At 52.2% G+C, this 27787-nt stretch overlaps 2 protein-coding genes across 7 annotated transcripts in view; both read right to left on the bottom strand.

The window, feature by feature from the left end:
• Positions 1 to 60: 60 nt before the first annotated feature.
• VPS28 (VPS28 subunit of ESCRT-I) lies at positions 61 to 7517 on the bottom strand. Its single transcript, XM_053249939.1, has 10 exons — positions 7366 to 7517; positions 5891 to 6043; positions 5506 to 5534; positions 5151 to 5188; positions 2520 to 2609; positions 2029 to 2134; positions 1684 to 1785; positions 1527 to 1580; positions 693 to 784; positions 61 to 475 (listed from the first exon to the last, which is right to left on the bottom strand). The coding sequence occupies exons 2-10, from the start codon at positions 5925 to 5927 to the stop codon at positions 358 to 360; spliced, it is 666 nt and encodes a 221-aa protein (XP_053105914.1). The 5' UTR covers positions 5928 to 6043; positions 7366 to 7517; the 3' UTR covers positions 61 to 357.
• Positions 7518 to 12130: 4613 nt separating this feature from the next.
• The window catches only part of LOC128323904 (protein EFR3 homolog A), a 48001-nt gene continuing 32344 nt past the window's right edge, over positions 12131 to 27787 (bottom strand). For 5 of the 6 annotated variants that reach the window (XM_053247833.1, XM_053247831.1, XM_053247835.1 and 2 more), the window contains 12 exons: positions 27073 to 27124; positions 26211 to 26383; positions 25209 to 25284; positions 24198 to 24359; positions 23776 to 23907; positions 22813 to 22880; positions 21505 to 21632; positions 19597 to 19685; positions 17675 to 17723; positions 16112 to 16212; positions 15171 to 15220; positions 12131 to 14980 (listed from right to left, as the gene is read on the bottom strand). In XM_053247833.1, the coding sequence (XP_053103808.1) occupies positions 14875 to 14980; positions 15171 to 15220; positions 16112 to 16212; positions 17675 to 17723; positions 19597 to 19685; positions 21505 to 21632; positions 22813 to 22880; positions 23776 to 23907; positions 24198 to 24359; positions 25209 to 25284; positions 26211 to 26383; positions 27073 to 27124 (1186 nt within the window). In that variant the 3' untranslated portion in view covers positions 12131 to 14874. The remainder of the gene's footprint in view (positions 14981 to 15170; positions 15221 to 16111; positions 16213 to 17674; positions 17724 to 19596; positions 19686 to 21504; positions 21633 to 22812; positions 22881 to 23775; positions 23908 to 24197; positions 24360 to 25208; positions 25285 to 26210; positions 26384 to 27072; positions 27125 to 27787) is intronic. The other variant, XM_053247829.1, reaches the window with a different exon arrangement.

Raw genomic sequence — 27787 nt, 5'->3', positions numbered from 1 at the left:
TCCGTCAGGGAAGGCAGAGCTCACGGAGGGGTGGGAGTGAAATAAGCTTAGAGCCAAGACTAGTGGGGAAAGGGGGTTTATTTGCTTCGGCCCGGCCTTCTCTGAGGCCCCCGTGAGTGCCAGCTGCCGGCCCGGCAGAGGCTGCACCGGGTGAGGGCTCTGGGGAAGGCAGCGGGCACTGCTGTGAATGGCCTCTTCCTCCCTCCCTCCCATGGAGCTTAGCCCAGAAGAAGCAGCGTCCTTGAATTCCCAGCAGGGCCAGAGGAGAGGGGGGGCCTTCACCGGGGGGGGGCAGCCTTCTGTGCCGGCAAAGCTGCTTTCCATGGCGAGAGGGGCGGGGCCAGCCCGGGGTCCTCCTCAGGAGTGCAGGAAGCGGTTGAAGGCGTTGTAGGCCGACTCCAAGTCAAAGAGCATCTGCCGGACTTGAGAGTCGTCCAGCTCATCGGAAGCCGACATCCCACTCAGGGTCTGCAGCCTGCCGGGGGGGGGGGGGGTAGAGGACGAGAACCATCAGGCCCAGTGGCCAGAGAGACCAAGGGGGCAGGGGAGAAGCCACTTAGGGGGCAGCATCAGGCCTTGGGGCAGACTAAACCCTGAGCAAAGGCTTGTGGGGAGCAGGGAGAGGCCTGTCGGTGGCCTCGGGGAGCAGCCGGCCCAAGCTCTGCCCTTGGAGGACACACACACTCACTCACCACTGGGTCACTTTCTGTCGCCCCTCAAAGTCGGGGGGCAAGTGGCTCATGCGGTTCATGGTCTCCATCAGCTCCCGGAGGTCAGGCTGGATCTGAGGAGGAGGAGAAAAGAGGTCTGCGTCACCTGCTGCTCCCCCCACCTCCCTTCAGGTGCAATACCTGACTTCTCAGCAGACTAGTGGACAAGAGTCCCATCCCTTCTAAGCTTCAGCAATACCTTCACACCCCCCCGCCTGGTTTAATGGCATCCATGCCAGCCTGTTTCAAACTTGGTTCTGAGCTCATTCCCCCTCTTGCACAAGACTGCTGCTCCTTGCAAGGCATGAGCTGTGGGGAAACCCCTGCTGCCCACCCCACCCAGCACAATCATTTGCATCGCCGTAGGGGGGCTTGAGCGGTGGGGGCGACGCATCGTCCCCGGATCTTTCTCGGAGAGCCTTTACCCCAGTCGGCTGCAGTCCTCGTTATCCCCAGGACTCTGGGCTGTTCCAGGCCTGAGAGTGCCCCAGTCCCCGCAGCTGCTGAGCCCTGGCCCCTGCCGTGAGGGAGGAGACGCCTGTCACGCGGGAGCCCACCCCCTGGGGAGCCCACCCCCTGGGGAGCCCACCCCCTGGGGAGCCCACCCCCTGGGGAGCCCACCCCCTGGGGAGCCCACCCCCTGGGCACCCCGGCTGGGCTCTCCGGCTCCTCCTGTGGTCCGACTGCAGCGTCTTCAGTAACAGTTTCTCAATCCCCTCCCAGCTGGCAGCTCAAGCACCCCTCCCGCCTTGCCTTGCCTTGCCTTGCCGACAACGGAGCTCCTAAGCCTGGGTCCCGGTCCGGCATCACACTCACCTCGTCCATCGCCCGGATTTCCAAGCGCAGTTTGTCCATCACTGTGATAAAGAGCTGGAGGAGAGAAGAGACCCCTTGGTTCAGACAAGGCAAAGCCGATGCGTACTGGGGAGGGGCCCCAGGGCAGACCACCCCTCCTCTGCGCCCCCCAACCTACCGACACAATGTCTGCAATGCAGCGGTTCAGGTTGCCCTTGTCATCCTTGATGGTGATGGGCCGGTCTTCCTTGATCCTCTCCATGGCCAGCGGGCAATCCAGCTGGGGGGGGACGGAGACAAAGGGCACCTTTTTATGGGGCCCATTCTAACCCCACCGGCCCCCTCGCACTTCATCGGCATGCCCGGATGGAGGAAAGAGCCCCCTCCCCATCCCACAGCACAGAGGTCCTCAGCCACTTGCACCCAGCCAGAGAGGAGGACTCAGCACCCCCACTGGGACTGAAGACCACACCGACTGGGCTCCCCCCCCTACTCTCCCCTCCACGTCCTCAGCACTGCTCACCCGAAACCTGCGGCAGAAGTCGTCAATGGAGTTGATCTCCAAGCCCTGCACCTGCTTGAATGCAGCCTTGTACTGGACGAGGAGGCGGGAGCAGGCCGCCGTGTACCTGAGGAGCAGCCAGGTGAGAGGGGGCTGGAGGGCGGGGCGGAAACACTGCCAGGGTGCCGGCAAAGCAGTGGGCCCAGCCCCTTCCCCTCGCAGGGCCCGTCTCCACCCCTCTCCCCAGGGGCCCTGCTGGGTATTCTTGCAAGGCTGCAGGAGCCCGGCCCTCAAAGGCAAGAACAAGAGGTCCGCCCTGCCGAAGCCTCAGGAAGGGCCCCAGGCAGGGGAGGAAGGCAACAGCCCTCCCTGGCGTCCCTCCCCACTATCCAGTCCTCTGGTCCAACACCAGCACCCCGCTCTGTGTGGCAGGCTTCCTCCACCCCCCCTGCCTCCTTCCCCCAGGCATTTTGAGGGAACAAAGCCTGGACTGCGGGAGGGCAGCCACTCACTCGCTGGGGGTGACACAGTCCTTGATGTAAGCTTTCTCCAGCGCTTGCATCGTCTTCACCACAGCAAAGAGCTCGGCCATGTTGTCATACCTGGAAGCAAATGGAGCAAACCCTGTTCGGAAGGCCCCCTTGCACCCAAACAAGTGGCCACCCAAGAAAAGAGGTTCTGATGGGGAACGAGGACCCTCCTGCAGGGCCAGGTGTGCCCACCTGTGGTACTTGGTGCAGGACTGGGCATCTGAGGAATCACCCCTTTCCCTTTTAGGAGCCAAGTGTCTGGTCCTCATGATACAAGAAAGAGAAGGGCTGAGGAAGGACTGACGGAGCCAAAGGCATTATGACCACCTTAGTGCCTAGCACAGTACCTCAACCATCCCTTATTGCTACCATTGCTTATCAATCGTGGGAGAAGGGGACGGGCTCATGTGTGGATTGGTCACTGGTTGGCAGACAGGAAACAGAGGATCGGAATCAATGGACAGTTCTCTAAATGGCCGTGAGTTCCCCAAGCGATCTGTACTGGGACTGGTGCTTTTTCGTTTATATTCACAAATGATCTATGAGTTGGGGTAAGCAATGAGGTGGCCAAATTGGCAGATGATACCAAACTATCAGGCGAGCTGGTCTTGTGGTAGCAAGCATGACTTGTCCCCTTAGCTAAGCAGGGTCTACCCTGGTTGCATATGAGTGGGAGACTTGATGTGTGAACACTGGAAGAGATTCCCTCAGCAGGGGATGGAGCCGCTCTGGGAAGAGCAGAAGGTTTCAAGTTCCCTCCCTGGCTTCTCCAAGATAGGGCTCAGAGAGACTCCCGCCTGCAACCTTGGAGAAGCCGCTGCCAGTCTGTGTAGACAATACTGAGCTAGATAGACCAATGGTCTGACTCAGTATATGGCAGCTTCCTATGTACCATTCCCAGAGTATGTCTGGGTATGATTGGAGTTTAATCCAACAACTGGGGACCTAAAGTTGAGACCCCCTGCCTTAACTGCATTATAGAGGAGAGCTGGTCTTGTGGTCGCAAGCATGACTTGTCCCCTTAGCTAAGCAGGGTCTGCCCTGGTTGCTTATGAATGGGAGACCTGATGTGTGAGCACTGGAAGAGATTCCCCTCAGGAGATGTAGAAGACCATCAGCTGGTTCCAAGCTGAGACAAGACTACAACACTTGTAGTTTAGCAAAAAAGACCACAGCAGGGAGACATGATAGAGGTCTATAAAATCATGCATAGTGTGGAGAAAGTGGAGAGAGAGACATTCTTCTCCCTCTCACATAACCCTAGAACTAGGGGTCATCCCATGAAATTTAATGCCAGGAAATTTAGGACCAACAAAAGGAAGTACTTTTTCGCACAACACATAAGCCAGGGTGGTGTAGTGATTAGAGTGCTAGACTAGGACCAGGGAGACCTGAGTTCAAATCTCCATTCAGCCATGAGACTAGCTGGGTGACTCTGGGCCAGTCACTCCTCTCAGCCTAACCTTCACAGGGTTGTTGTGAGGAGAAACTGAAGTATGTAGTACACTGCTCTGGGCTCCTTGGAGGAAGAGCAGGAGATAAAATGTAAATAAATAAAATAAAAATAATACTAATAATCAACATGTGGAATTCTCTGCCACAAGACGTGGTGACAGCCAACAACCTGGATGGCTTTAAGAGGGGTTTGGATAACTTCATGGAGGAGAAGTCATCAGCTACTAGGTGGAAGGCTAAAGGTCCCCTCCAGCCTCCAAGGCAGGATGCCTCTGAGTACCAGTTGCAGGGGAGTAACAGCAGGAGGGAGGGCATGTCCTGAACTCCTGCCTGTAGGCTTCCAGTGGCATCTGGTGGGCCACTGTGTAAAGCAGGATGCTGGACTAGATGGGCCTCCTTGGGCCTGATCCAGCAGGGCTGTTCTTATTTATTTACTTAACACATTTGTCTACCACCCAAAATGCAAGTCTTTGGGTGGTTTACCACAATACAATAAAAACAACAAATAAAAAGGTTAAAACTTAAAAACACAATTAAAACAGGTTCTAATTAAAAGCCTGGATGAACAAATGTGTCTTGACTGCCCTTTTAAAAGTTGTTAGAGATGGGGAGGCTCTTATTTCAACAACGGGTGATTTCCAAAGCCTTGAGGCAGCAATGGAGAAGGCCCGTCCCCGAGTAGCCACCAGACAAGCCGGTGGCAACTGCAGACGAACCTCTCCAGATGATTTCAATGGGTGGTGTGGTTCATAGCGAAGAAGACATTATCTTAAGTACCCAGGCCCCAAGCTGTTTAGGGCTTTATGGGTTATAACCAAAACCTATAGAAAAACCTTTGCCCACCCCACCGAATAGTGCTGACATCTCTACACACTTCGACCCTGACCCAAACCACCAGCTCCTTCAAGAACCTGGGTGCAGAAGTCAACAGAGAGGGGCAAAGTTTCCCCAGCCCTCTTCTGCTTCCAAACAGGGCCACTCTGGTCCCAAGCACCGCTGGGGAGCCCCCCCCACACACAAAAGCCTGTCTCCCGCTGGCTCCTTTCCGCCACCCAGGCAGAAGCAGGTTCACAGGCTGCCCGGCCCAGCTGCCCAACCCCCGAATCCCCTCTGCGCGCAGGAGCAACCAACGTGGGTCCTGCTGGGGCCGCTACTCACTTCTCGCGCTCCCGGGCGTTCTTGTAGAGCTTCACTTCCTGCAAGGGAAAAGAACGTGAGGCTCCGCCTGCTGCACAGGACACTTGCCGGGGCATCCAGGGCTTCCACCTGGGGGGACAGGGGCTCCCCGAGGCCCTTCTCGGGGGGGGGGCAGCTTCTCAAGGGAGTCTGTGCCAAGATAGCAAGAAGAAATCTGCAAGCAACTCCCCCAGCGGGCTGGGGAAGGGCCTGAGGCTCCCAGCCAGTCTCCAGCCAGCCCTGGGCCGTGGGGGGGTGAAGCTGCCTCCTCTCATCTCCCCACCCCCCCCCACACGCCGGCCACGTTCGGTTCCACAAGGAACAGAAGGGGACTTGCCTCGTAGAGCTCCGGCTTATTCCCAGGGGCTGAAAACAAAGGAAGAGAAATGTATAAGCACCCCAAAGCGCCCGCTATGAACATGAGGACACAGACTTGGGCCCAAAGATCCCTGCAGAGCGATAGCCCAGGCAACCCTCCCCTCCAAGGGGAGACCAAGGGCTCTTAACCCATTTGCACCTTCAGACCCCCCCACCCCACCGCCCCCAATTTCAATTTGTCATTAAAATTCTAGGAACATTAAGGATGCGCCACATTTGGTTCTAAATGTTGTTTTGGGGAAGCTCCCTTCAACTCCATGTATAATTCACCCCCCCCCCCGGCATTGGCTCCCACCATCCCAGAGGCGCTGGAAAGCAGGCCCACCATGCTCCTAAGGACTCACCGCCCATCCCAGGGGTTGCTGGGATTCCATGAAACATCCTTCCTGCAGCTGGGATCCAGCCACCACCACTGGGAATCTGCGGCGGAAACACGGCCTCAGAGCAGCCCAGGAGCCCAGCTCAGCCTTCCTCCTTGCAGGGCCAGGAGCTCTTCCCTGCAAAGCGATTTGGAAGCTGAACCTGGAGGGTCTTTTTCGGCAGGCCCCAGAGCCCCATTCCATGGTGGCACCAGAGAGAGCACCGACAGAATCACTAACGGAGCCAACCCTAAACCCTTCCAAGGCTTCTTGGGATCCTATTGGATCCAATAACCTCCTCGGGGGGACCAACCTAAGAGGTCCTTCACCCCTGCAGAGGTGGGCCGAGGCTGTAAGTTCTACCTTAACCAGATGGTGGTCCGTCCATGACAGTGGGGAGATGACAGGAGTCCCCACCCACGGAACACCACCCCGGTCGGAGCAAAAGACCACCCAATCGAGCCTGTGACCAGCATCATGTGTCGGTCCCGACAGAGAGCGCTTGGGCTAGGCCCACAGTCGTCATGGCTCCCGACAACCCAGTCCAAAAAATACACTGAAGTCCCCACCACCAAGAGCCTGGGCCACTCCAATGCCAACCAGGTCCGTCAGCTCAACTGGGGACTCCGCTGGGCAGCAGCGGGGGGATTGGCACACCACCCCAGCAGGAGACGGAGAGCTCACAGCTCCGGAGCTGACCCCAGTCCTCAAGACTCAAAAGAGCCACAAGGTTCCTTGGAGACCTGCTAGTCCCACCCTCTGCTCAAGGCAGAATTCTGCCCCAGCAGCCCTGACGGATAGCTGCCCAGCCTCCGCCTGAACCGCCCCCCGCCCCGCGAAGAAGAGCCCGCCACTGCATGAGGCGGGCTGTTCCGCTGGCGAAGAGCCGCTGCGCTTCGGGGAGCCCTCCTCATGCCTAGCCTCCGCCTGCTGCTTCCTCCTGGTAACTTCCACCCCGGGGCTCCAGCGGGCCTTGGGAGGGGACGTCGCGGCAGCCCACCCCGCTAGTCTGACATGCAAGCCGCGACGGGACGACCCCCTCGGAGAGGCAGCCCGGGGAGCGGATGGGGGGTGCGGGGCAGGGAACCCTGCCTGCGGGGAGGGTGGAGGGAAGCCCCGTGGGGGGGGGGGGAGCCGCCGCTGCCAGTCCCAGACTGGCTGCCCGGGAGGAGAGCCCTCTGCCCCGAGGAGCATCCAGCGCCCCCTTCTCCAGGGAACGGCGCCAGACCCCGAAGGCTCCCCCGCCCTCCACTGGGGAGTCTCTCAAGGAGTTGGGGGCGGGGGGGAGACACCCTCCCCCGCCCCCAGGGCAGCCGCCCGCCAGCCCCATTCAAGAGGGAGGAGGGAGCGGGGGCTCCTTCTCGGCCTGCGTTTGCTTGGCCTGCCCACCCGAGCTGGGGGCGGCCCCAATGCTCCGACCCCCGCCCCAGCCCCAGCCCCACACCGCAGGGGGGTCTCACCCGACTCCTCCGGCCGCCCTGCGCGCTTCCCTCCCTGCTGTTCTCCTTTTTTCCCCTTCACTTCCGGGGGGGGGGATGAATGGGACCTTATCGATAGCTCGCTCAATCGCGCCGCAATGCCTAGCAGCTTGGGAGCTCGGCGCTCGATTGGGCAGGCGTCGAGACGAGAGCGCGCTTCGGCGGGGGACAGCCTCCTGAGAAAGAGCGCGTGCGCAGTGGGGAGGGCAAAGCGCCCCAGAGGCAGAAAAAGGCTAGAGTGGCGCACAGTCTGGACGCTCCGGGGCAATTCAAAGCTGCTGCTGCTGCTGCCGCCAAACTGGGGGCGGGGGTGGTGGTAGTGGAGGGAGAGGGACTTACTTTTCTCAAGACATCGTATCTACGTTGGAAAGAGCAGACCCCTATTCCTTTCCCCTTTTGCTCTTGGCAGCAAACGCTTCTGCCCCAAATCTCAGCTGTGTTTATGTTCCAGCGCTTTGCCTGGCTGGCGGCAGGGAGAGGCTGCCCCAGAAGCAGCAGCAGCAGCGCCCTGCTGGCTCAGACCCCAGTGAAGGGCGGCCCCTGGTCCTCCCTCCCAGCCCGGCCCTCCAGATGCCTCTGGGCAGCCCATAAGGAGGCAATGAAGACGTGCTCCCTCTGCTGCTCCCCTGCAGCTCGTCCGCCCAAGCATCCTGCTCCTGAACCTGGAGGTTCCATTGCAGCCATCAAGACGAGTAGCCCCCTGCCAAACAAGGGAAAGGGCCTTTTTGGTGGTTGCACCCCATTTATGGGACAGCCTTGCCAGTGAGGCTTGCCAGGCACCATCACTTTGTTCTTTTAGATGCCACCAGGTGCAGGCCTTTCTGTTCACTCAGGCTTTTGTTTTGTATTGCTGTGCAGGGTGGGTGTTGTGATTTGATGTGTTTTTATTGGACATTTTAATGTTGTGATGTGAGCCGCCCAGAGAACAGTTTGTTAGGGGGCAGCTAACAAATAAAGTTTTATTATCCAATCCCCTTTTAATTTAACTTCTAAGCTAGGGGCTATCACCACATCTTGTGGCTGTGAATTCTATGGGTTAAAGATCTTCTGTGCTGACATGAGCTCCTAATGATCAGTCTCTGAAATCTATCAGATTTTTAAAAGGTGAGATTATTTGGCTACCTAAATCACCAAGACTGTTGCATATTGCAGATCAGCCTTCACTAGCTTACTCTGTTGTGATTTTTAGCAACTGCTGCTATTCCATTTTTTCCTAATGGATCAATACAGCCACACACTTTCTGGGGCTGCTTGGGGATTCCGGGGCTCTGAAGTTCTCATAGATGGACAGTGGAGACAACTGTACTAGGGAGGCAGCGTAGTAACAGAGGCAGCCCTTTTCCATTTATTGCAGATCTGACAGCAGCGTTTAGGATGAAAACCTTACATCTGGAGTAGCCCTACATTCCGAATGTCCAGAGGCCTGGGCCGCATCATGGCTGAGGCAAGCCTTCTCACTGGACCCAGGACCTGTCCACCCCTGGAGAAACAGACAGGCATATCTCCCTTTAGTTCCAGTAATAAATATTTGAGCCCACTTTGACAGCTGGTGTCCAAAGGGAAGATGCTGCTTCTTCCTTCAATATTCCTTCAACCACAATGCTCAGAACTCTGCTTCAGTTACTGAAGTAAACTCAGTATGTCAGTTTCTGTTTTTTCTCTTATTTCTTAAGCATCCTGTGTATCCTCTTACTCTTTTCCCAGTTTCCTGTATGCAATTTAAAAACAAAACAAAACACCCCTCATATATTTAGAAATGGCTTTCGTTTGGGTTTAAAGGTTTTGGTGGTGTACTTGCAAAACTCTTTCCCATGTGCTAATACACAGTAATTATGCAATTGTCTATGGAGGTCAACACCTAAACTATACTGCTTGCCAGTCCTGGCCCTTGCAGTCTCTGGTGGTACCACATCAGAAGTTCTCAAGATAGACAGCTGTAGGTTTTGTTGAAGGTGCATCTGAGTCTGGGGAGGGACTCTAAGCCAGTCTTCAACTGGTGGCAGCTTACCTTGAAGAAGCAGCACTCTCCCCAAAATGCATGAGGGTGAGTCCTAGGGAAAAGTAAGAGTCCCCCAGGCCATCACAGATGAAGACACAGCCTTAAGAACATAAGAACAGCCCTGCTGGATCAGGCCCAAGGAGGCCCATCTAGTCCAGCATCCTGTTTCACACAGTGGCCCACCAGATGCCGCTGGAAGCCACAGACAGTAGTTCAGGACATGCCCTCTCTCCTGCTGTTACTCCCCCGCAACTTGTACTCGGAGGCACCCTGCCCTTGAGGCTGGTGGTAGCCCACAGCCCTCCGACTAGTAGCCATTGATAGACCTCTCCTCCATGAAGTCATCCAAACCCCTCTTAAAGCCATCCAGGTTGTCGGCTGTCACCACATCCTGTGGCAGAGAGTTCCACAAGTGGATCACACATTGTGTGAAAAAGTACTTCCGTTTGTTGGTCCTAGACCTCCTGGCAATCAATTTCATGGAGTGACCCCTGGTTCTAGTGTTGTGTGAGAGGGAAAAGAATCTCTCTCTCTCCACTTTCTCCACGCCATGCATGATTTTATAGACCTCTATCATGTCTCCCCACAGTCGTCTTTTTTCTAAACTAAAAAGCCCCAGGTGTTGTAGTCTCGCCTCATAAGAAAGGTGCTCTAGGCCCTTGATCATCTTGGTTGCCCTCTTCTGCACCTTCTCCAGTTCAACAATGTCCTTTTTAAGATGTGGTGACCAGAATTGTACACAGTACTCCAAGTGTGGTCGCACGATAGTTTTGTATAAGGGCATTATAATGTTAGCCGTTTTATTTTCAATCCCCTTCCTAATGATCCCTAGCATGGAATTGGCCTTTTTCACAGCTGCCGCACATTGAGTCGACACTTTCATGAGCTGTCCACCATGACCCCAAGATCCCTCTCCTGGTCCACAGCTCAGATCCCATCAGCATATACTTGAAGTTGGGGTTTTTCATCCCAATGTGCATCACTTTACACTTGCTAACATTGAACCGCATTTGCCATTTTATCGCCCACTCCCCCAGTTTGGAGAGATCCTTTTGGAGCTGCTCACAATCCGTTTTGGATTTCACTACCCGAAAGAGTTTGGTATCATCTGCAAATCTGGCCACATCGCTGCTTACCCCTGCTTCTAGATCATTTATGAATAAATTAAAAAGCACCGGTCCTAGTACAAAACCCCGGGGGTACCCCACTTCTTACTTCCCTCCATTGTGAAAACTCTCCATTTATACCTACCCTCTGTTTCCTGTCTTTCAACCAGTTAGCAATCCACACATGTACTTGTCCCCTTATCCCATGACCGCTAAGTTTCCTCAGGAGTCTTTGATGAGGAACTTTGTCAAAAGCTTTTTAGAAGTCCAGGTAGACTATGTCAACTGGATCACCTTGATCCACACACTCGTTGACACTCTCAAAGAAGTCCAAAAGGTTGGTGAGGCAAGATTTACCTTTGCGGAAGCCATGCTGGCTCACTCCCAGAAGGGCCTGTTCTTCTAGGTGCTTTACAATTTTATCCTTGAGGATGCTTTCCATCAATTTGCCCGGAACGGACGTTAGGCTAACCGCCCTGTAATTTCCCGGATCGCCCCTGGATCCCTTTTTGAAAATCGGTGTTACATTTGCTACTCTCCAGTCCTCTGGTACAGAGCCCAATTTCAGGGATAAGTTAAATATTTTAGCAAGAAGGTCGGCAATTTCACATTTGAGTTCTTTGAGGACTCTTGGATGGATGCCATCCGGCCCTGGTGACTTGTTAGCTTTCAGTTTTTCCAGACAGTTTAGAACATCATCCCTTGTCACTTCTATCAGACTCAGCTCCCTAGCCTCCATCCCTAAAAAGCCTGGTTCAGGAGCAGGTATATGCTCAGTATCCTCTGCCGTGAAGACAGACGCAAAGAACTCATTCAGTTTCTCTGCAACCTCCATATCCTCCTTAATAATCCCTTTCACTCCCTCATTGTCTAATGGCCCAACCGCCTCCCTGGCAGGTTTCCTGCTTCTGATGTACTTAAAGAAGTTTTTGTTATTCCTCTTGATACTTTTGGCTAAATGTTCCTCAAACTCTCTTTTTGACTCCCTTATTGTCACCTTGCATTTCTTTTGCCAGAGTTTGTGTTGCTTTCTGTTCTTTTCGTTTGGACAGGCCTTCCAATTTCGGAAGGAAGTCTTCTTCCCTTTTATGGCTTCCTTGACGGTACCCGTTAGCCATGCTGGCATCCTCCTGGACTTAGTGGTACCTTTCCTCCTTTTGGGTATACAATCTAACTGGGCTTCTAGTATTGTGGTTTTGAGTAAACACCATGCACTCTGGAGCGAAGTGACTCTCCTGGTTTCCCCCCTCAGCTTTCTTTTCACCATACTCCTCATTTTGGAGAAGTTTCCTCTTTTGAAATTTAAAATGTCTGTGTTTGACATCCTTGGTGATTCTCTCCCCGCATGTATGCTGAATTTGATGGCACTGTGGTCACTGTTCCCTAAAGGGTCGATGACACTGACATCACGCACCAGGTCCTGGGTGTCAGGACATCCCTGTTTCATCCAGTGATCTGGCATGGACAACAGGAGTGGGAATGAACTACTCGGGAAGGCTGAACTGTAGGCCATCACCGCCTCTGCCCCTGGGGATGTGTGTTCCTTTTATGCCCCCAAAAGGTTCTTCCAATGTTTAGACCCCATTTTCCAGAAGCCAACCAAAAAGTGGTGAGGGAAAAAATCAATGCTTATTGCATGTGCCACTTTTCACTATTTGGTTTATTTTATTGCTTACATGTGGATTGCACAGTGTTCTTACAATTAGTCAAATGGCTCGTTACAGAGTGTGCAGAATATATATTGAAGCATCATTAAAATAGACAGCTTAAGTGGTTCTCTGACTTTCCTGTGTGTTGTGACAGTTTTCATTTATGTCTTAAAACAAAGTTGCTATGAAAAGTTATACATTCTTTTAAAATCATCAGCTGAGATGCCGAGACCGGAGCCAGAGTACAAACAAATACCAGCAGGACTCCAAGGGACAAACATCCAGACAGAGCCAAACGTGTCACAGACATAGCAGGTGAAGCACACAGCCCTGGTGGTCCAAGCCCTTCAAAGGGTCAAAGTTAGCGACGCAGTCATCTTAACCACCAGCCCGGTTTCCTTGACCATTCTCTGGGCTACACCCAGGACACTGTGCTTTTCCATGCCTGTCCAATTCACAATGGAATGAATATTTTGGACCAAGCTTGCCCAACTCTAAGATGACAGCTCTTGTTTACTCCCGCCCCCCGCCCCATTAAATGCCAAACGAAGAAAACATCCATTCTGGCAAGACCGAAGTCCATGGTGTGATGCACGACAAAGATGAGAACAACTCAGGGGAGGCTTCAAAGCCAATGAGAGATGAAATGCAAAAGGCATCTTGATGCATGCAGAGCTGAGTGAGGAGACAGCTGAGGTCGCACAGCAGCACCAGCCACAGACTGCATGAGTGCAAATCAAAGAGCATTTTTTTTATTTTTATGGGTTTTTAAAGATTTTGTACAAAAGCAGACGTACTTTAGAAAAAGACAGCATTGTGGATGGCCTCCTTTGTATGTGCACTAAGCTCGGAATCACTTTGTCTTTGAGGAAAACGGCATTTGGACAACAGCACACGCCAAGACATCTTACCTTCCCAAACCAAAAGGTGGAAGCTAAGGGCACCAAGAGGGGCGCCAGCAGGGTGAAGCTGTGGAGCAGCTGCAATCACAGGGGAAGGCTGTACGAAAGAGGCTGTTTCGTCATCCACTAAGAGCTGTGATTGCACTGTCAAACTGAAAAGAAGCGCATGGTTACCGGCCTGAGCTTTGTAGGGACTTCTCGAGAGCATCGGCAGCTCATTGCATACGTCGACAACACTAATAGACAGTGGGCAAAAGACTAGCCCTTTCCCACTTTGTTTTTCATTTTTAAAATCCAGCATTGTATCATCTTGTAAAATGTCGTCAACCTCTTCTCCCACCCCTAGTCAATTTACAATCAAACTGTGACCTCGACAAGTAATGGGCAGATCTTTTCTGAAAAGCAAGCAAGCATCACAAAAGGAAGCTTCAGAAAACACAGGTTTCATCGAGAAGCTGTTGGTTCTAGATTACCAAAGCTTACCAGCTATTCTTGTGCTGTTCAGGTTTACAAACACAAAAAACTTGCTGTGTGCTTTGCTTTTTGTGTGATGGACATTAAGTGCAGATTAATCCAGAAGGCTGCTCTCTCTGCATCAGGTAACATCTTGGCTATGATACATAGCCCTGTGGATCCTGGCTTGCTCATTTTTCATCAGATGGGTCAATGGAATCAAAGCAGATACAAGTTGATGCGTTTTTAAAAATGTGACCACTTGTGGTAGAAGACAGTGAAGGAAGTATACAATAAGGACTCCAACCTCTCCAGGAAGCTCCATCCACAGGATTTTTTTCTCTTTCAAGTTGACAAAAATATCACTAAAAACCTACACCACTATAATACAGAGAGACAGAATAACCAGCTTCTCTTTCACGATGTCACAGAAAATTAGTAAAAAACTATTTACCATTTTAAAATGCCCGTAATCTCTCTCACTATACTAAATATAAGTGTGTAGCTGTCTAACTACATATATGTATCATTTAAGTATTCTAAAAGCAGCACAGCAAAAATACATCATTTTTTTCCTGAAAGCACAGGGCATGAAGTCAACACCTTAAAGACATCCCAAAGGGTTGCAGCTGGGTGCTCGAGGGAGAGGCATTTCCTTGCCAAAGCAGAGCACGGGACGTTGGAAACAGCCGAGGGACAAGATTTCCAGGAAGCACAACATTACATTCAGATTTACTACTGTGATTGAAGCAGCAGCACACATTGCGTCCTGCCGGTGATTTCGTGTCATGGAGACCATAGTAGCGAAGTCCCTACCCAGCATGGCTTAAGGTGGGGCCTCTCAAACAAGGGTCCCCAGATGTTGGGCTAGAAGTCCCGTCTTCCCCAGCCGCAATGGCCGAAGGGCGGGGGCGATTCGATGAAGGGAGTTGTAGTCTAACAACATCTGGGGACCCAGGTTTGGGAGCCTCAGCCTTAAGGCGACCCGCCTCTTGTGCAGCAAAAAGGCAGAGTGAACAAGGCAGCATGTTAACCCTACAACATCTGGACAGAGTGGAACCACAGAGCCCACGGCTTCTGGCCAAAACATCCCCTCTGCTGCAAAACAGGCAATATTACACTTACGGGGTTGTGGTTTTTCTGTACATCAAAGTGAGATAAATTAGCAGTGAGAAGAATGAGCAGTGGAACAAATGAGATCTTAAGGAACCTCTGCAATTCAGGCACAACTGGAGCCCTGCTGTGCTACGGCCAGGGCCATTTCTGAAGCTCTCTTTATATGTGCCAAAGGGAAGAGAGAGAGCCCAGCTCAAACCCTCGTTTCGGGCTTTACCACCATGTGCTTTAATGCTAAATAATGCCCAGCAGAGGCCAGAAGACACTTAATACACACAAAGATCTGGAAACTTCATCTCATAGACTGGAACCGACTGGTAGTGGGTGTGTCCAGCAGTGATAGTCAGGGTCCCGGAGGGGCTAGGAGGGGGGCTGCAAGAGAGAGAGAAAAGTGGGTTAAGGCAGCAGTTCTCCAACTGCAGCACAGTTACTCCTCCAGAGGTGCCCCTTCCTCCTCCTCCGAGCAGGAGGGATAGACTAGAAGACCTCCCAGATCCCTCCCAGTTCTGACATTCTAGGATTCTTCCCGCAGCCCCACAAGCCTCTGCACTTTCCCCCTTACCGAATTGTGAGTTCCAATATCTGAGCAAGCCGGTCGTGAAGGAGGTTCGCCTGCAGGGAGAAAACATATTTATCAAGGCCCTGAAAGGAAAAAGGATGGTTTTTGTTGCCAAGGGGAGGGGGAGGAGCACGCCCCACCTTCCCTTTCCTGAGAGCAGAATGTGAGGCTAGAACATGCAGAGATGGTTGAAGAGGACCGAAGGGTCCTCCCCGGCATTTTCCAGGGCAGAAACGAGGCTGGCTCTGTGTCCCTCTGGCCCCCCGAGTTCAGAAAAGAGCTCAAGCCAACACACAAGCAGTTGACTTCCACACTCAGTAAGGGTTCACAATGTGGTCATGGAGCATCGTATATGGGGGGCAGGGCGGGATAGACGTCCTCCCTTCTCCCATTCCTGGCGATGATGAGTCTGGACCCCTCCATGTCTCCCTCTGGGTGTCTCCTCCAACCCGCCCTGCCATAAAGCAGTCTCCCCCCCTGGACAGAGGAAGCAGTGGTCACCAAGGGACAGCCAAGATCCCTGTCCTGCCACACTCTGAGGTCGCGCAGGCCAAGGGGTCCCAACCGGGGCTCCCCGGATGTTGCTGGACAGTACAACAGTCCAGCCTTTGGCTGTTGGGGCTGGGGATGATGGGAGTTGTAGTCCGGCAACCCATTGTTCTAGGCCTGCCTTGACCCACAGGTGAAGCTGGCTCCAAGGAGCCTTTGGACAGAGCCCCCTCCCCAAAACCTGCTTTCTCCAGTCAGGGCGATGGAACTGAGTGCCAAAGAGAGAGATGGCCATGCAAGTGACTTGGCCAAGGTCCCTGGCAGACCCACGGCGGAGGGCGGTGGGGGGAGACCCTGGTGTTGCACCTAAACTCCTGGCTTCCTTAGAAGGGAGCCATGTGCTCAGGTTGCCCTTTGGTCCCTCCTGCGCAGCTGCCGGGGCCCCTCGGACTCACCTTGCTCTCACACTGGGCCGCAATCTCCTCAAAGGGAGCTTTCTGGAACTTTTCTATCACAAGGCGCTGCTTCTCCTTCTGCTCGTCAATGCCAGCATTGTCTTTGGAAAATTGAAAAAGAAATTGGGAGTGGGGCGGGGGGGAGGGAGGGAGAGAAAGATCCCCCTTGTTAGCCACTCCGTAGGGCAGGTCAGCACCACCTGTGATCACGGGCAGCAGCCCACCGGGGCGGGCGCCACACGACTTCTGCCCTTGCTCCCTGCCAGGGACGGCAAACCCAAGGCAGGTCCTGGCAGGGCACAAGGCCATGGCTGGTTAACAAACTGTGGAGAAAGAAGTGCTTTGGAGTCACTTCACCAGCTGCCACCAAGAGGCCTGAAAAACACACACACCCTTTAAAAACAACCAAAAAACTAGCATACTGATTTATGCTGAGAAAGCTTCTTTTGAAGAGTCCTTGAGGGATAAGCTTTCAGAATTTGAACAGGAGAGTGGTTTCATTCAACTTTCTCAGCTTTTAAAATTCTAGCAATTCATTCACATGCATAAGTTCTGAGGGTCTTTTGTAGCATTCTACTTCTTTTTTTTAGCCCTCATCATTTCTAAACATATTTCAGTTAGTAAGACAAACAATCAGCAAAACAATATTTAACCATGGACACAACATTCAGCTTCAGACTAAGGAACCTATGAAAGTAGGTGGTGGCACAGAGGAATATGGAAATGTTTTTCTAAGCTCAGGGACTGTATACAGTTCTGTCATATGTGTGTAACATTATTTGAACAAATTATGCAGATTTGAGCGATCTGTATACATGGACTTGATATTGATGCTTTATTTTGGTAGAATTGGGGTTTTTTAAGGGCTCTCTTTCCAAGTGCTTTTTAATGGCTGAAACAGGCAGCAGCCTCTTAAGGGTGAATTCACACCATCCTGAACGTGACCACAAAATGTGTGGTGATGTCTCAGCTCCAGAATGCCTGACAAGGTAAAGACCACAGAGCAATGATAACCCTGAACCATTCAAGCAACTCCATCACACAGTCGCCGCAGTTATGAGACTCTTCCTTACCAGGGGCGCACCTAGGTCATTTTGACACATGGACTGCCCCTGCCACGGACCTCCACCCCCCAACGGCAAAGCCCCCCCAAACCTACTTGGGGGGCACCTCTTGCCACACCAAAACTCCTTTGGTTTTAAAAAAAATTTCAGCCGCCACACGGCCAAAGGGTGACTGCCGGGGAGTCAGCCGAGCAGTCCTCCCCCACTGCCCCATCCAGAGGTGGCGGCAGCCAAAGCAACGCTGGGCCTGTCCGTTTGGCTGAGCATCTCTTGCTAACCATAAGGTGCACCTGCACAGTTGAGAGAGATCGTCACAAGCCCATGACGTCACGGGCGCTCTAACCCCGGGACTAAGCCTCAAAGTCTGGGAGTTAGAGTGCCTCTGTTCCTTACTAAAAGGTACATTTTCACTGATGGCTTATGCTTTTAACTCTCTGCTACCTGATAACAGCCAGAGCCTGCTGGAGTGGGAAGCTAACTGATCAGTGGGGAACCTCACCTATCGCCTTCTTCAGTGATTCAAAGGTAATTTCTTCTGTATTATTGACCTGGAGAAAAGACAAGAAAGTTTAATGTGTTTGAAACGAATTGAATTCCAAGTGGGGCGTAGCCTTACAGTGGTTATTTCTAGGGATGAGCACAAACAGAGGTTTGTGCATTGGTTCAGCTCCGAACCAGTTTGGTGCCACCGGGAGGGGCGACCACACAAATGCTGACCTTGCAAATGGTGCCCGCACATGTGTGGTGCATGCTGGCACTGCACAGAGGCACTTGGACAAGCATTGCCACAGCAGGAAGCTGCATGTGGTGGTGGCAAGCAGGAAGGACCCCCCCCTTAAAGATCCTGCTCACCACTCCCCTCCCCGCAACGCCGAACCATTCCGGACCTCATTCAAACTAGTTCGACACCAAACCATAATTATTTCTCTTTCTTATTTATACACCACCAGCTCTATGCCTTTTTTTACAAAGTAAAGGAGAGAGGGAAGGAGGAGAGGATATGAAGACTGCCAAGTAAACACAGTTACACGCACATTGGATTGACCTGCAGCTTCTGACAGGGCTCCTTTTCACTTCTGAGCATGAAATTATTCTCACCGACTCCTCTGATGGGCCACATCAAGCCCTCTGTCAGCCCGTCTCTGCCACTCAGAGTAGTTGGTGGCAGCCAGAGCGAATCCTGCCAGGCTTCATTAAGATACCGGCATGCGCAGAATCCTAAGGAAACGGGGCCACTGGGACCAGGAGGCTGGCAGTCACCATCAGCAGTGGGCAGGTTCTCTGGGTGGGTAGCCCACTCTACACTCTGAGTACTGCTGCTATAGTTTCAAATGCAGGAAAGTATTTCAGTGCAGTAAAGAAGCCACAAGATGAAAATTTCGCTCAGAAGGGGATCATGTGAGCTCAATCCAGCATTTCAGCACTGGGGATTGGGCCTGGCTCAGTGGAAGAGCCGCTGCTTTGCATTCAGGTCCCAGGTTCAACACCTGGCAGTATCTCCAGGTAGGGCTGGGGAAAACCTTTGACTGAAACCACGGAGAGAGCTGCCGCCAGTCAGGGGAGACAATACTGAGCTGGATGGCCCATGCGTCTGACTCAGTCGAAAGCAGCCTCCTCTGTTCCTACTAGCTCACAGGATGATCTTTAATTGGCAAGAGGGAAATTTTGACACAGTGTTTCCTGTGCCTACGTCCAAAGGAATCCCAGGGCCAGCTGACTCCTCATCATCATCAGCAACACTGCAGACCACCAGCCTTGAACAGCTGTGAGCTGGGGTTTCTTTGGCCATACGGAAGTTACTGTGGTTTGAAAAGGAGAGAGCAACAACTGATCCCTGGACAGATCCTAAACAGTCTCAGCTTCCAATTCTGAAAGGAACTTTTTAGCATTTTTCACAGAGACAGCTGATTCCTTGCTGAACTGATAAAGGGCTTAGTTATCAAAATGCCACTCTCCGCTCCTGGGAAGAAGGGTGGGATATACATTCAAAAACCCTTTTAAGTGCTACACAGCACAGAATTATGCTGCCAGCACTTCCCAAGAGCTGGTCTTTCCATAGCAAGCATGAATCGTCCCCTTTGCTATGCAGGGTCTGCCTGGGTTTGCATTTGAATGGGAGACTACATGTGTGAGCACTGTAAGATATTCCCCCTTAGGAGATGGGGCCGCTCTGAGAAGAGCACCTGCCTGTTTGCAGGCAGAAAGTTCCAAGTTCCCTCCCTGGCAGCATCTCCAAGACAGGGCTGAGAGAGACTCTTGCCTGCAGCCTTGGAGAAGAAGCCACTGCCAGTCTGGACAGACAATCCGGAGCTAGATGGACCAAGGGTCCGACTCGGTATAAGGCAGTTTTCTATGTTCCCCAGAAGAAGATGGAGATGCTTCTCCCAAGAGTAACTGCATGGCCTGACACAATGCCCTTACCTTATCCTCTGTGCCATTGCCGGAAAGAATATCCACCTGGATAGATACGGTGTCCACAATACTCTTCCTCCGGGACATCCTGTCTTCATCTGCACATGCACACACACACAACCCAGAAAAAGAGGATTTACCTCACTGGACGGAAGGGAGCAGAGAAAGCCCCTCTTGGGTGACTCTGGGTTATCAGTCGCCTCACTAAGAAAGCCCTGCTCCACATGCTCTGTCAAGCAAGCACGCCAGCCTGTGTTGAGCTGCTTGGCAGCAGCTGCCTCACCCCCAGGGTCAGGCTTCAAAGGAGATTTTGGAGCGAGTGACAAGCTCACAGATGTGAGGGAGGGCTGGGGAAGTTGGGGTGCTGGGACAGGAAGGGTAGTCCTGGCAGGCGGTTGCTTCTGCTTGCATGGCACAGATCCGCCCTGCCACACACCTCTCCGTCTTCTCCTCACTGCTGTCCCAAGAGGGAGCTTGGAAAAGGGCTGCTCCCTCCAGGAAGAATGGCTTCCTCTTCAATGGCCCAGCAGGGCATCAGAGTAACAGGTCGGGGGGGGTGCTAATCACCAGCTGCATTCCTCTTAACTGTAGAAAACAAGAGTCGGAAAGTGCAGCAAGTGCGGGAGAGGGGAAAGGAAAGGCCCTTTGACAAAACCAAGGAGGACTGCTGGCCAGTGTCCCCTCTGACAGGGATGCCTAGATGTTGTTGACTACAACTCCCAGAAGCCCCAAGCAGAAGCCATGGCAGCTGGGGATTCTGGGAGTTGTAGTCAACAACATCTGGGAATCCCCCTGTTAGAGGGAACACGGGTGCTGGCCAGAGGGTTCTGGGCCCACTTCTGCATCTGCTGGCGTCCTCGGGAGCACTCCAACTGCAGCTTGGCAGGGCACTGACTCACAGAGTCACAGCATGAGAGAGCTGGAAGAGGGGGCCCTGGGGGTCCTCCTGGAAGTAATCTGCTCCGGCACCCCTGCCGCCCAGCCAGAAGAGCTAGCCAAGGAGAGCCCCGCCCCCGCCCTTAGAGAAGCAGCCCTTGCCCCTGCCAAATACTCCAGCCATTAAAACATTCGCCCTGATCTCTAGCCTCCACGGGCTTCGTTGCGATTTCAACCCACGGGATCCAGTCCTGCCCTCAGGAGTGACAAGAGAGCAAGTCTGCGCTTCCTTCCCTGCGACAGCGCTTCAGTTATTCTGAGGCGGCTCCCCTCGGCCTCTTTCACACAAACTGCTGACAAGCCAGGGCTCCCCCATCTGGGACTTGCTTATCCAAAGGCAGGGCTTTACACTGGTCTCCACTGAAGGCCACCTTTCAGCCCATGTCCAGATCACCTTGAATCATCTCCCACCCCCTGCAGCTTTGCCTCATCCGTAAATCTGAACAGCATCCCCTGCGCTCCCTCCTCCAATTCAATTACGAAAAAGGCAGAAGAGCATGAAGCCCATTTAGCCAACAAGGATATCATGGGAGGCTTTGTCAAATGCTTTGCTGAACCCAAGATACACAATGTCCACAGCATTGCCGTGATCTACTAAACTAGGGGAAATCTGTCAAAAAGGGAGCTCAGATTAGTTAACTGGCCTGACTTGCTCTTGACAAACCCATGTCGGCTCCAAGCAGTCAGCACGTCGTTTTCTGTGTGTTCACAGACCAACGACTTCTTAAATTTATTCTAGGATCTTGCCAGATATTGATGTTGAGCTAGGTCATTAGATTTAACAACAAACAGGTTGAGAAGGGGAGGCAGGTGCCCAGGGAATGTGTGCCAGAAGCAAAACTCTAGGAACCAAACTGTCCAGAAACAGGAACTTTGCCATCAACTCTACCTGATGCTGCTGGCAGGAGGCGAATGAGTGGCCAGCCATGAGACCTTACAGTCATTTGCAGGTGCTGTGATCAGAATGATGCAACGGCTCACCTGTCACCTGGGGCACGTAAGGCACAGACAGCCTCTCCACGCTGTATCCGCTGCCACCCAAGGATTCAGCAATCTTGTGAGTCAGGAAAAACAAGTTCTTGTCATCCTTGTCTAAGGTTTTGGGAAGGCTGTGAAAAGCACACAGAGAGAACCATGGCATCTTATTACACTGATGAGGAAACACAACATGCCGAGTTCTGTCTTCTGCAGCTTTCCTCTTGTCAACATGACCCCATCTCAAGCTATTCTACGGGTCCCTTTGTGCTGACAACATCCTTTGATTTCCTCCTGAATTCTCTTGGTTCCTCCCACAGCTAATTCTGGAGTTTCCATTCAGTTACCAGGCAATTTCCCTCTTTTTATGTGGATGATTGTAGTGAAATCTTTGCCAGATTTTTTGCATCTGTAATACCCTACCATGACAATCAAATCTAGCTATTAATAACTTACAGAAGAAGAGGCCCAAGGTTCATCCTTAAGATGTAACAATGAAAAATGAACCCTTACAAAAAATGCAGCAAGCTTTTTTTCAAGAGGGGGTCTTGACAACAGTGTTCCCTCTATCAGGGATTCCCAGATGTTGACTACAATTCCCAGAATCCCCTGCTGCATAGGCTTTGCTTGGGTATTGTGGGAGTTGTAGTCCACAACATCTGGGAAGCCCTGTTAGAAGGAACACTGCTTAACAACATGGGAGTCACAGATGAAATTGTCCCCACAGTTCTAGGATCTGGCCTGTCCCTGCCTGCTCCCCTCCTTTTGCCAATATGGGCATCCCGGCCATACTGATGGCTGTGGGCAAATTCACCCACCAGCTAAAAGGTGCAAAGCTTAAGAGGCTCTTCTCTTACATCCCTTGTATGACTGCCAAGAGCATGTTTTGCAAGCTATCTTCCAAAGCTGGAGTGGGTAGGGGGGCAAATGGTCAGCCCTTGCCATTGGGGAGGAGTGCCGACTCTGAGAATTGCTTCAGCTGGGTGTAGGAAGAGAGAGGAAATGATTGTAAGAGCAGTTCAGCATCTGGAACACCCAAACACGGACGTTCCATAGTCCAAGAGTAAGCAACCTTGGCTCTCCAGCTGCTGCTGAACTACAACTCCCATCATCCCCAAACACAGTTTATGGAGTATGTTGATGATGGGAGTTGTAGTTCAACAACAGCTGGAGAGCCAAGGTTGCTGGCCCCTGCAAGAGGGGCTTCAGCCATTACATTCCTCTCATTCTCTCTGCCAGAGTCAACAAGGCTGCAAAGTTTCACTGTTTGTAGATAGCAGCAGCAGCAACAACAAGAGCAGCAGCAGCATTTACCTGCACTTGTCTCGGAATATGGTTTCTGGCAAAAAGTAGGGCGCTTCCACAGTTCTAGTTTCAATAACCTGAACAGTAGAAAAAAGTCAATTGTTACCTAAACAGAACCAAATCTGATCTGCCGAATTGGAAGAGGTGCAGAAGAGGGCAACCAAGGTGATCGGGGCCTGAAGCACCTTCCTTATGAGGCAAGGCTACAACACCTGGGGCTTTTTAGTGTGGAAAAGAGGTGTTTATGGGGAGACATGACAGAGGTGTCTAAAATTATACATGGAGTAGAGAGAGTGGACAGAGAGAAATTCTTCTCCCTCTTTCACAATGCTAGAACCAGGGGTCACCCCCATGAAACTGAAGGCCAGGAAAATTTAGGAATGACAAAAGGAAGTACTTTTTCACACAATGCATCTATATAATTCTCTGCCACAGGATGCGGTGATGGCCACTACCTTGGATGGCTTCAAAAGGGCTTGGACAAATCCAACAATGACGACTAGTCTGGTGGTTACAGGCCACCTCCAGTCTCAGAGGCAAGATGCCTCTAAGGGCATGCCCTCACCCTCTGCCTGTGGGCTTCTCGGAATTCACCCACCAGCTTCTCTGGTGGGCCACTGTGTAAAGCAGGATGCTGGACTGGATGGGGCTTGGGCCTGATCCAGCAGGGCTGTTCTTATGTTCTTAAGTTCACCACATCAGATCAGATAAATGGTCAGATAAACAAACGTTGAAGCCAGCTGCTAGGCACTGGCGCTCTCTGAAAGCTCTGCTAATTCAAAGCAGGCAGGACTGGAACTGGACCAAGTGCAAAGCCATTTGAACAGCCCCCAAAGCAAGTAGGGGAAGTTGCCCACTCCTGGATAAACCTCCATCTGATCAAAGGGAATATATTTGCACACACGGCCATGCACCGATACAGATGTGTAATCTCTGGGCAAGAAGACGGAAGACGCAATGGCCCTGACACACCTTGCTAATGTGTTGGCAGAAAGCAGGCACGGCAATCATCTGACTCAGGAAGTTGAGGTATGCGGCGACCAGGGCCATGATGCTGCAGCGGTTGAACATTGGCAAGTTGTCCTCGTTAAGAATGGCCACATCCTGATGGAAGCAGGTGGGGAAAACAAGATGTCAGCTGAGCTGGGACGTGAAAGGTATTGCACCAGGACACTGAACACAGGTTGGGCACTTGCAAGGAGGCATTTCAGAGAAACATGTGCATTATATGGCACATTTCTATAACTTCAGGCCACGGGTTCTCAGCCTTGGGTCCCTGGATGTTGCAGGACGCAATGCAGCTGGGGACGATGGGAGTTGCAGTCTAGTAACATCCGGAGACTGAGAACCCCTGGCCTAAGGAATGCTGTGCACAATCTCTTTTCTACACAGACCTGCAAGGCGATGGCCAGGCGGATGAGATCCGTGACCACCTCTTCGTTTGCAAGCTCAATCGTGATCAGAGCCAGAGATGTATAGAGCAGCTCAAAGTTCTTATGGACGTTGTCTTCTTCCTTGCAGCCCAAGTAAACATGCCGGTACAACTGCTGGCCATGCTACAAAGGAGAGGAAAGTATCACGTCATGCAGAGACCAGACAACTGGTCAGAGCTCGCAGCAGACCGTTCACCACCTCTGGCCTGGCCCATTCAGTTCTGCTCTGGTCAATGATTGCTCCCAATTCTCTCATGTGGGGCTGCCCCCTCCCCACAAGTTGAGCCCCCCGTCATTTAGTAAGCCTCTCACAGCATGAGTCAAGCACTTGCTGCTCTGCTTGCAGATGCTCCTGGGTTCAGGCCCTGGCATCTTCAGATACACAGGATTTCAGGTACCCGGAAAAAGCTCTGCTTGGGAGAACAGCTGCCAATCAAAGCAGACAGTACCGGGCAAGACGGATCAATACTCTGCCTCAACAGGGGGCAATCTCGTGAGACCATCGGATGAGGCCCTTCTCCTTGCCTTGATGTCACGCACCATCCCCTCCTCACCCTCTCTTGCTAGTGGCTACGTTTGTTTGTTTTGTCCAACAGCACGACGGTGTTGCTTCCTTAAGTGCACCAAGAACCCCCTTGCATTTACAGAGAGCGAGATTTTGCAAGCAAAAGACCCCAGGTTCAGGCTGGGGCCTCTCCATGTGGGGATTTCAGGGAGCAGAGCTGGCAGAGGCTTCTGTCTGCTCAAGGCCTTCAGGAGCCATTGCCAGTCAGCAGAGACCATCCTGGGCTGGATGGACCAACAATCTGACTCACCAGAAGGCAGCTTTATATTCACATGTAAATTAATGCACAGCGATACTGTAATGCAAGGGAAGTTGCAAGGGAAGCAGAAGCATCCCTGCCAAGGGAGACGTCTGCTGTGATCAGCGTCTGCTGTCATCAGCAAAAACCAGGCTGCCCTTGCAATTACCTTCTTCATGAAGCTGACATCTTGCCGTGAAATTTTGTCTCGCTTTATCTTCAGATCAGACACGTCTGGTATTATTCTAGAAACAGAACCAATACGTATTTAATAAAATAACCTTATTCATCATCATGGTGTGTTGAGCCAAAAATGTGAGTTATTTAGTAACTCTGTACAATTTTCATTATTTTCAAATCCGTGTTTAACCATTTGTGAAACACCACATTGATGTGTTGATCTAGAGACACACAATGTGGGTGATGTATCCCACTTTTACACATAGTCAGATTGCATAAAAAGTGAAAGTACCTCCTCATACCATCATCGAGATTTGGGAGGGGTTCCCAAAGTTAAAGATGGAGTTGCAGTTACACATTTCCATCATTGCATACAGCAAAAGGGTTCTCAAACTTGGGTCCCCAGATGGGAGGTGCAGCCCAACAACATCTGGGGACCCAAGTCTGAGAACCCCCTGATATACAGCTTGGCCATGATATATGCGCAGAGGCTTCCGCTGAGATTGTGTCCAGGCAGGGCACCCCCTGAACCAGAGCCCTAAGCCTACTGAAACCCAACCGGACACGGAGAAGGTTTCTAAGCTTCCGTTCTGTGTGCTCAAGATGATGCATGCCCGTGTTGCGGTCACCAAGAGGGAAGCGGCATTCTTCCTTCTCGCTCACACAGGCAGGAATGCCGCCTCAGACGGCATTTGCAATCAGCAGCTTTTATGAACACCTTTATTAGAAATGTTTTGAAAACATGTCAATATCTGCCACTTGGTTAATGAGGGGCACCTTTTTAGCCCTGGTACCAAGAGCTTTTCTCAATGAAATGTTACAGTTTACATACAGTGAACAATTTTAACAGCTCACATTTGCAATAGCTGCAAAACAGTAATTTGGGGAAAGGGTTAATTGCTTCCCTTCTCTTCTTCAGCTCAGCACCGAATGAGCTTGTCTGATGCTCAAGCACTCTTTGCGGCAGACTCCACCCCAGGGGTGCGGCTACCTGATTCCTCGAAGCTTGGCTCTGTTGTCATGCCGATCAATGAGATTGTGCAGCACCTCCAGGACCAGCTGCCGAAGCTCACAGTCTTCCATGAGCGAAGAGGACAGAAGAGGGTCGAGGAACGGGACAGAAAGGGCTGTGGCGATACTCCTGGCATTGTAGCCCGAGGTGACCTGCCAAGCGGTTCAAGACGAAGCAAGTGAAAACCAGGCCAAGGCCTTGCATGTGCAGTAGTCAGCTGGGCAGCAGTTTGCCCAAAGCGGAGTCCTACATGCTCAGGACTATGGGCGCAGGCAATGAATCCTGATGCTAGGACCATGGACTACAGAGGTGATGTGTGGCTGCTGCCTGTATGATCTGTCCATCCTCTTTTCGTGGAGGACGGGCCATATGTACATACCTCTTCTTCAAATGTGATGTTCTACATAGTGTGTGTGGGGGGGAGGCCTGGGGGTCTGAGACCTGCTCCCATGCCCCACACCATGAAGAACCAAACCATGAGGCGGGGGGGGGGGGGGCAAGAAGACCATGATGACCAATTTAACCTAGCCCTTAAATTATCACTCTGAAGACAGAGTATAACACATTCAGGCCACATTCTCACAATCAGGATGATAGTGGTTAAAGAGTTAAGCATGCTCCCACACGAAGGGTGTCATGAGAACCCGGAATCTCCAGGCCATTAAATCACTGAGGTTCTCCTACTGCGGACGTGGCCTAAGAAGGGGTTAGAGTAGAACGTCAAGGATAATCCACGAGTCCCCCCCACAAACAGAACCTAGATGGTCTGCTCCACTGAAAACATCCATTTGCCCTCACCCACCCCAGCCCACCCTCGCTGTGGAGCCAGGACCAGCCTTACCATGAGCAAAGACCGCAGCAACATGATCTGAATCCTCCTGGTTCCCAAATCTCTGGAAAAAGCAGGGGGAGAAATGTGGTTTGGAAGAGTACCAGAGAAGATGTTGCCGTCCACCACTGCTGGGCATGTTTTGAGGTCACTCCCCTTTCCCAATGGGAAATGGCGGCGCAGCTGGGGTTGGAGCCCCACCCGGGCAAATGGCAGCCTTCCAGGCAAGCAGCTCCCATGCCCAGCTGCAACATACGGAGACATACAGGGCAGACCAGCGGAAAACTCTTGCAGCTGCACAGTGATCCACAGGACAGCATTACAGGACAGGACACTCACACAGTCGGTGAGTGCATGTTTCAGAGGCCACATCTATTTACATTTCAGGGAAGGTCATTATGGGAGATGCAACATCTTGTCCCTAATCCCTGGCCAGGATTAATTCCTGGCAGCCATTTCCTGCCCACGGGTAGTCTCTCTGGAATGGCAAGAGGCACAGGAGGGCCATTCCAGACCTGGCCAGCTGACACAAGGACTCATCAGGTCACATGTCCCCCTCAGGGCTGCTTCTGACATCAGAGCTCCCTCGCTGCCTTAGGAAGGAGTTGGGAGATGGTCAGATGGGAGGCCACAGAGGAACCTGCCTTCTACCAAGCCAAACTACTGCCCGCCCACCCACCCACCCCCCACTCAGCATTGCCAACACTGACTAGCAGCGGCCCTCCAG

This window comes from Hemicordylus capensis, chromosome 4, assembly GCF_027244095.1.
Source record: "Hemicordylus capensis ecotype Gifberg chromosome 4, rHemCap1.1.pri, whole genome shotgun sequence".
NCBI classification, from domain to species: Eukaryota; Metazoa; Chordata; class Lepidosauria; order Squamata; family Cordylidae; genus Hemicordylus; species Hemicordylus capensis.
Note: the sequence above shows the minus strand (reverse complement) of the source record. Positions and strands in the feature narration are given on the sequence as shown.

Excerpts from the sequence above, each read along its gene's own strand:
- VPS28 (XM_053249939.1), bottom strand. The coding sequence starts at position 5,927 with ATGTTTCATGGAATCCCAGCAACCCCTGGGATGGGCG. Across the intron at positions 2,610-5,150 it reads AACGCCCGGGAGCGCGAGAA|GTATGACAACATGGCCGAGC; the intron begins GTGAGTAGCGGC and ends ATTTGCTTCCAG. Across the intron at positions 2,135-2,519 it reads GACTGTGTCACCCCCAGCGA|GTACACGGCGGCCTGCTCCC; the intron begins GTGAGTGGCTGC and ends GCTGCTCCTCAG.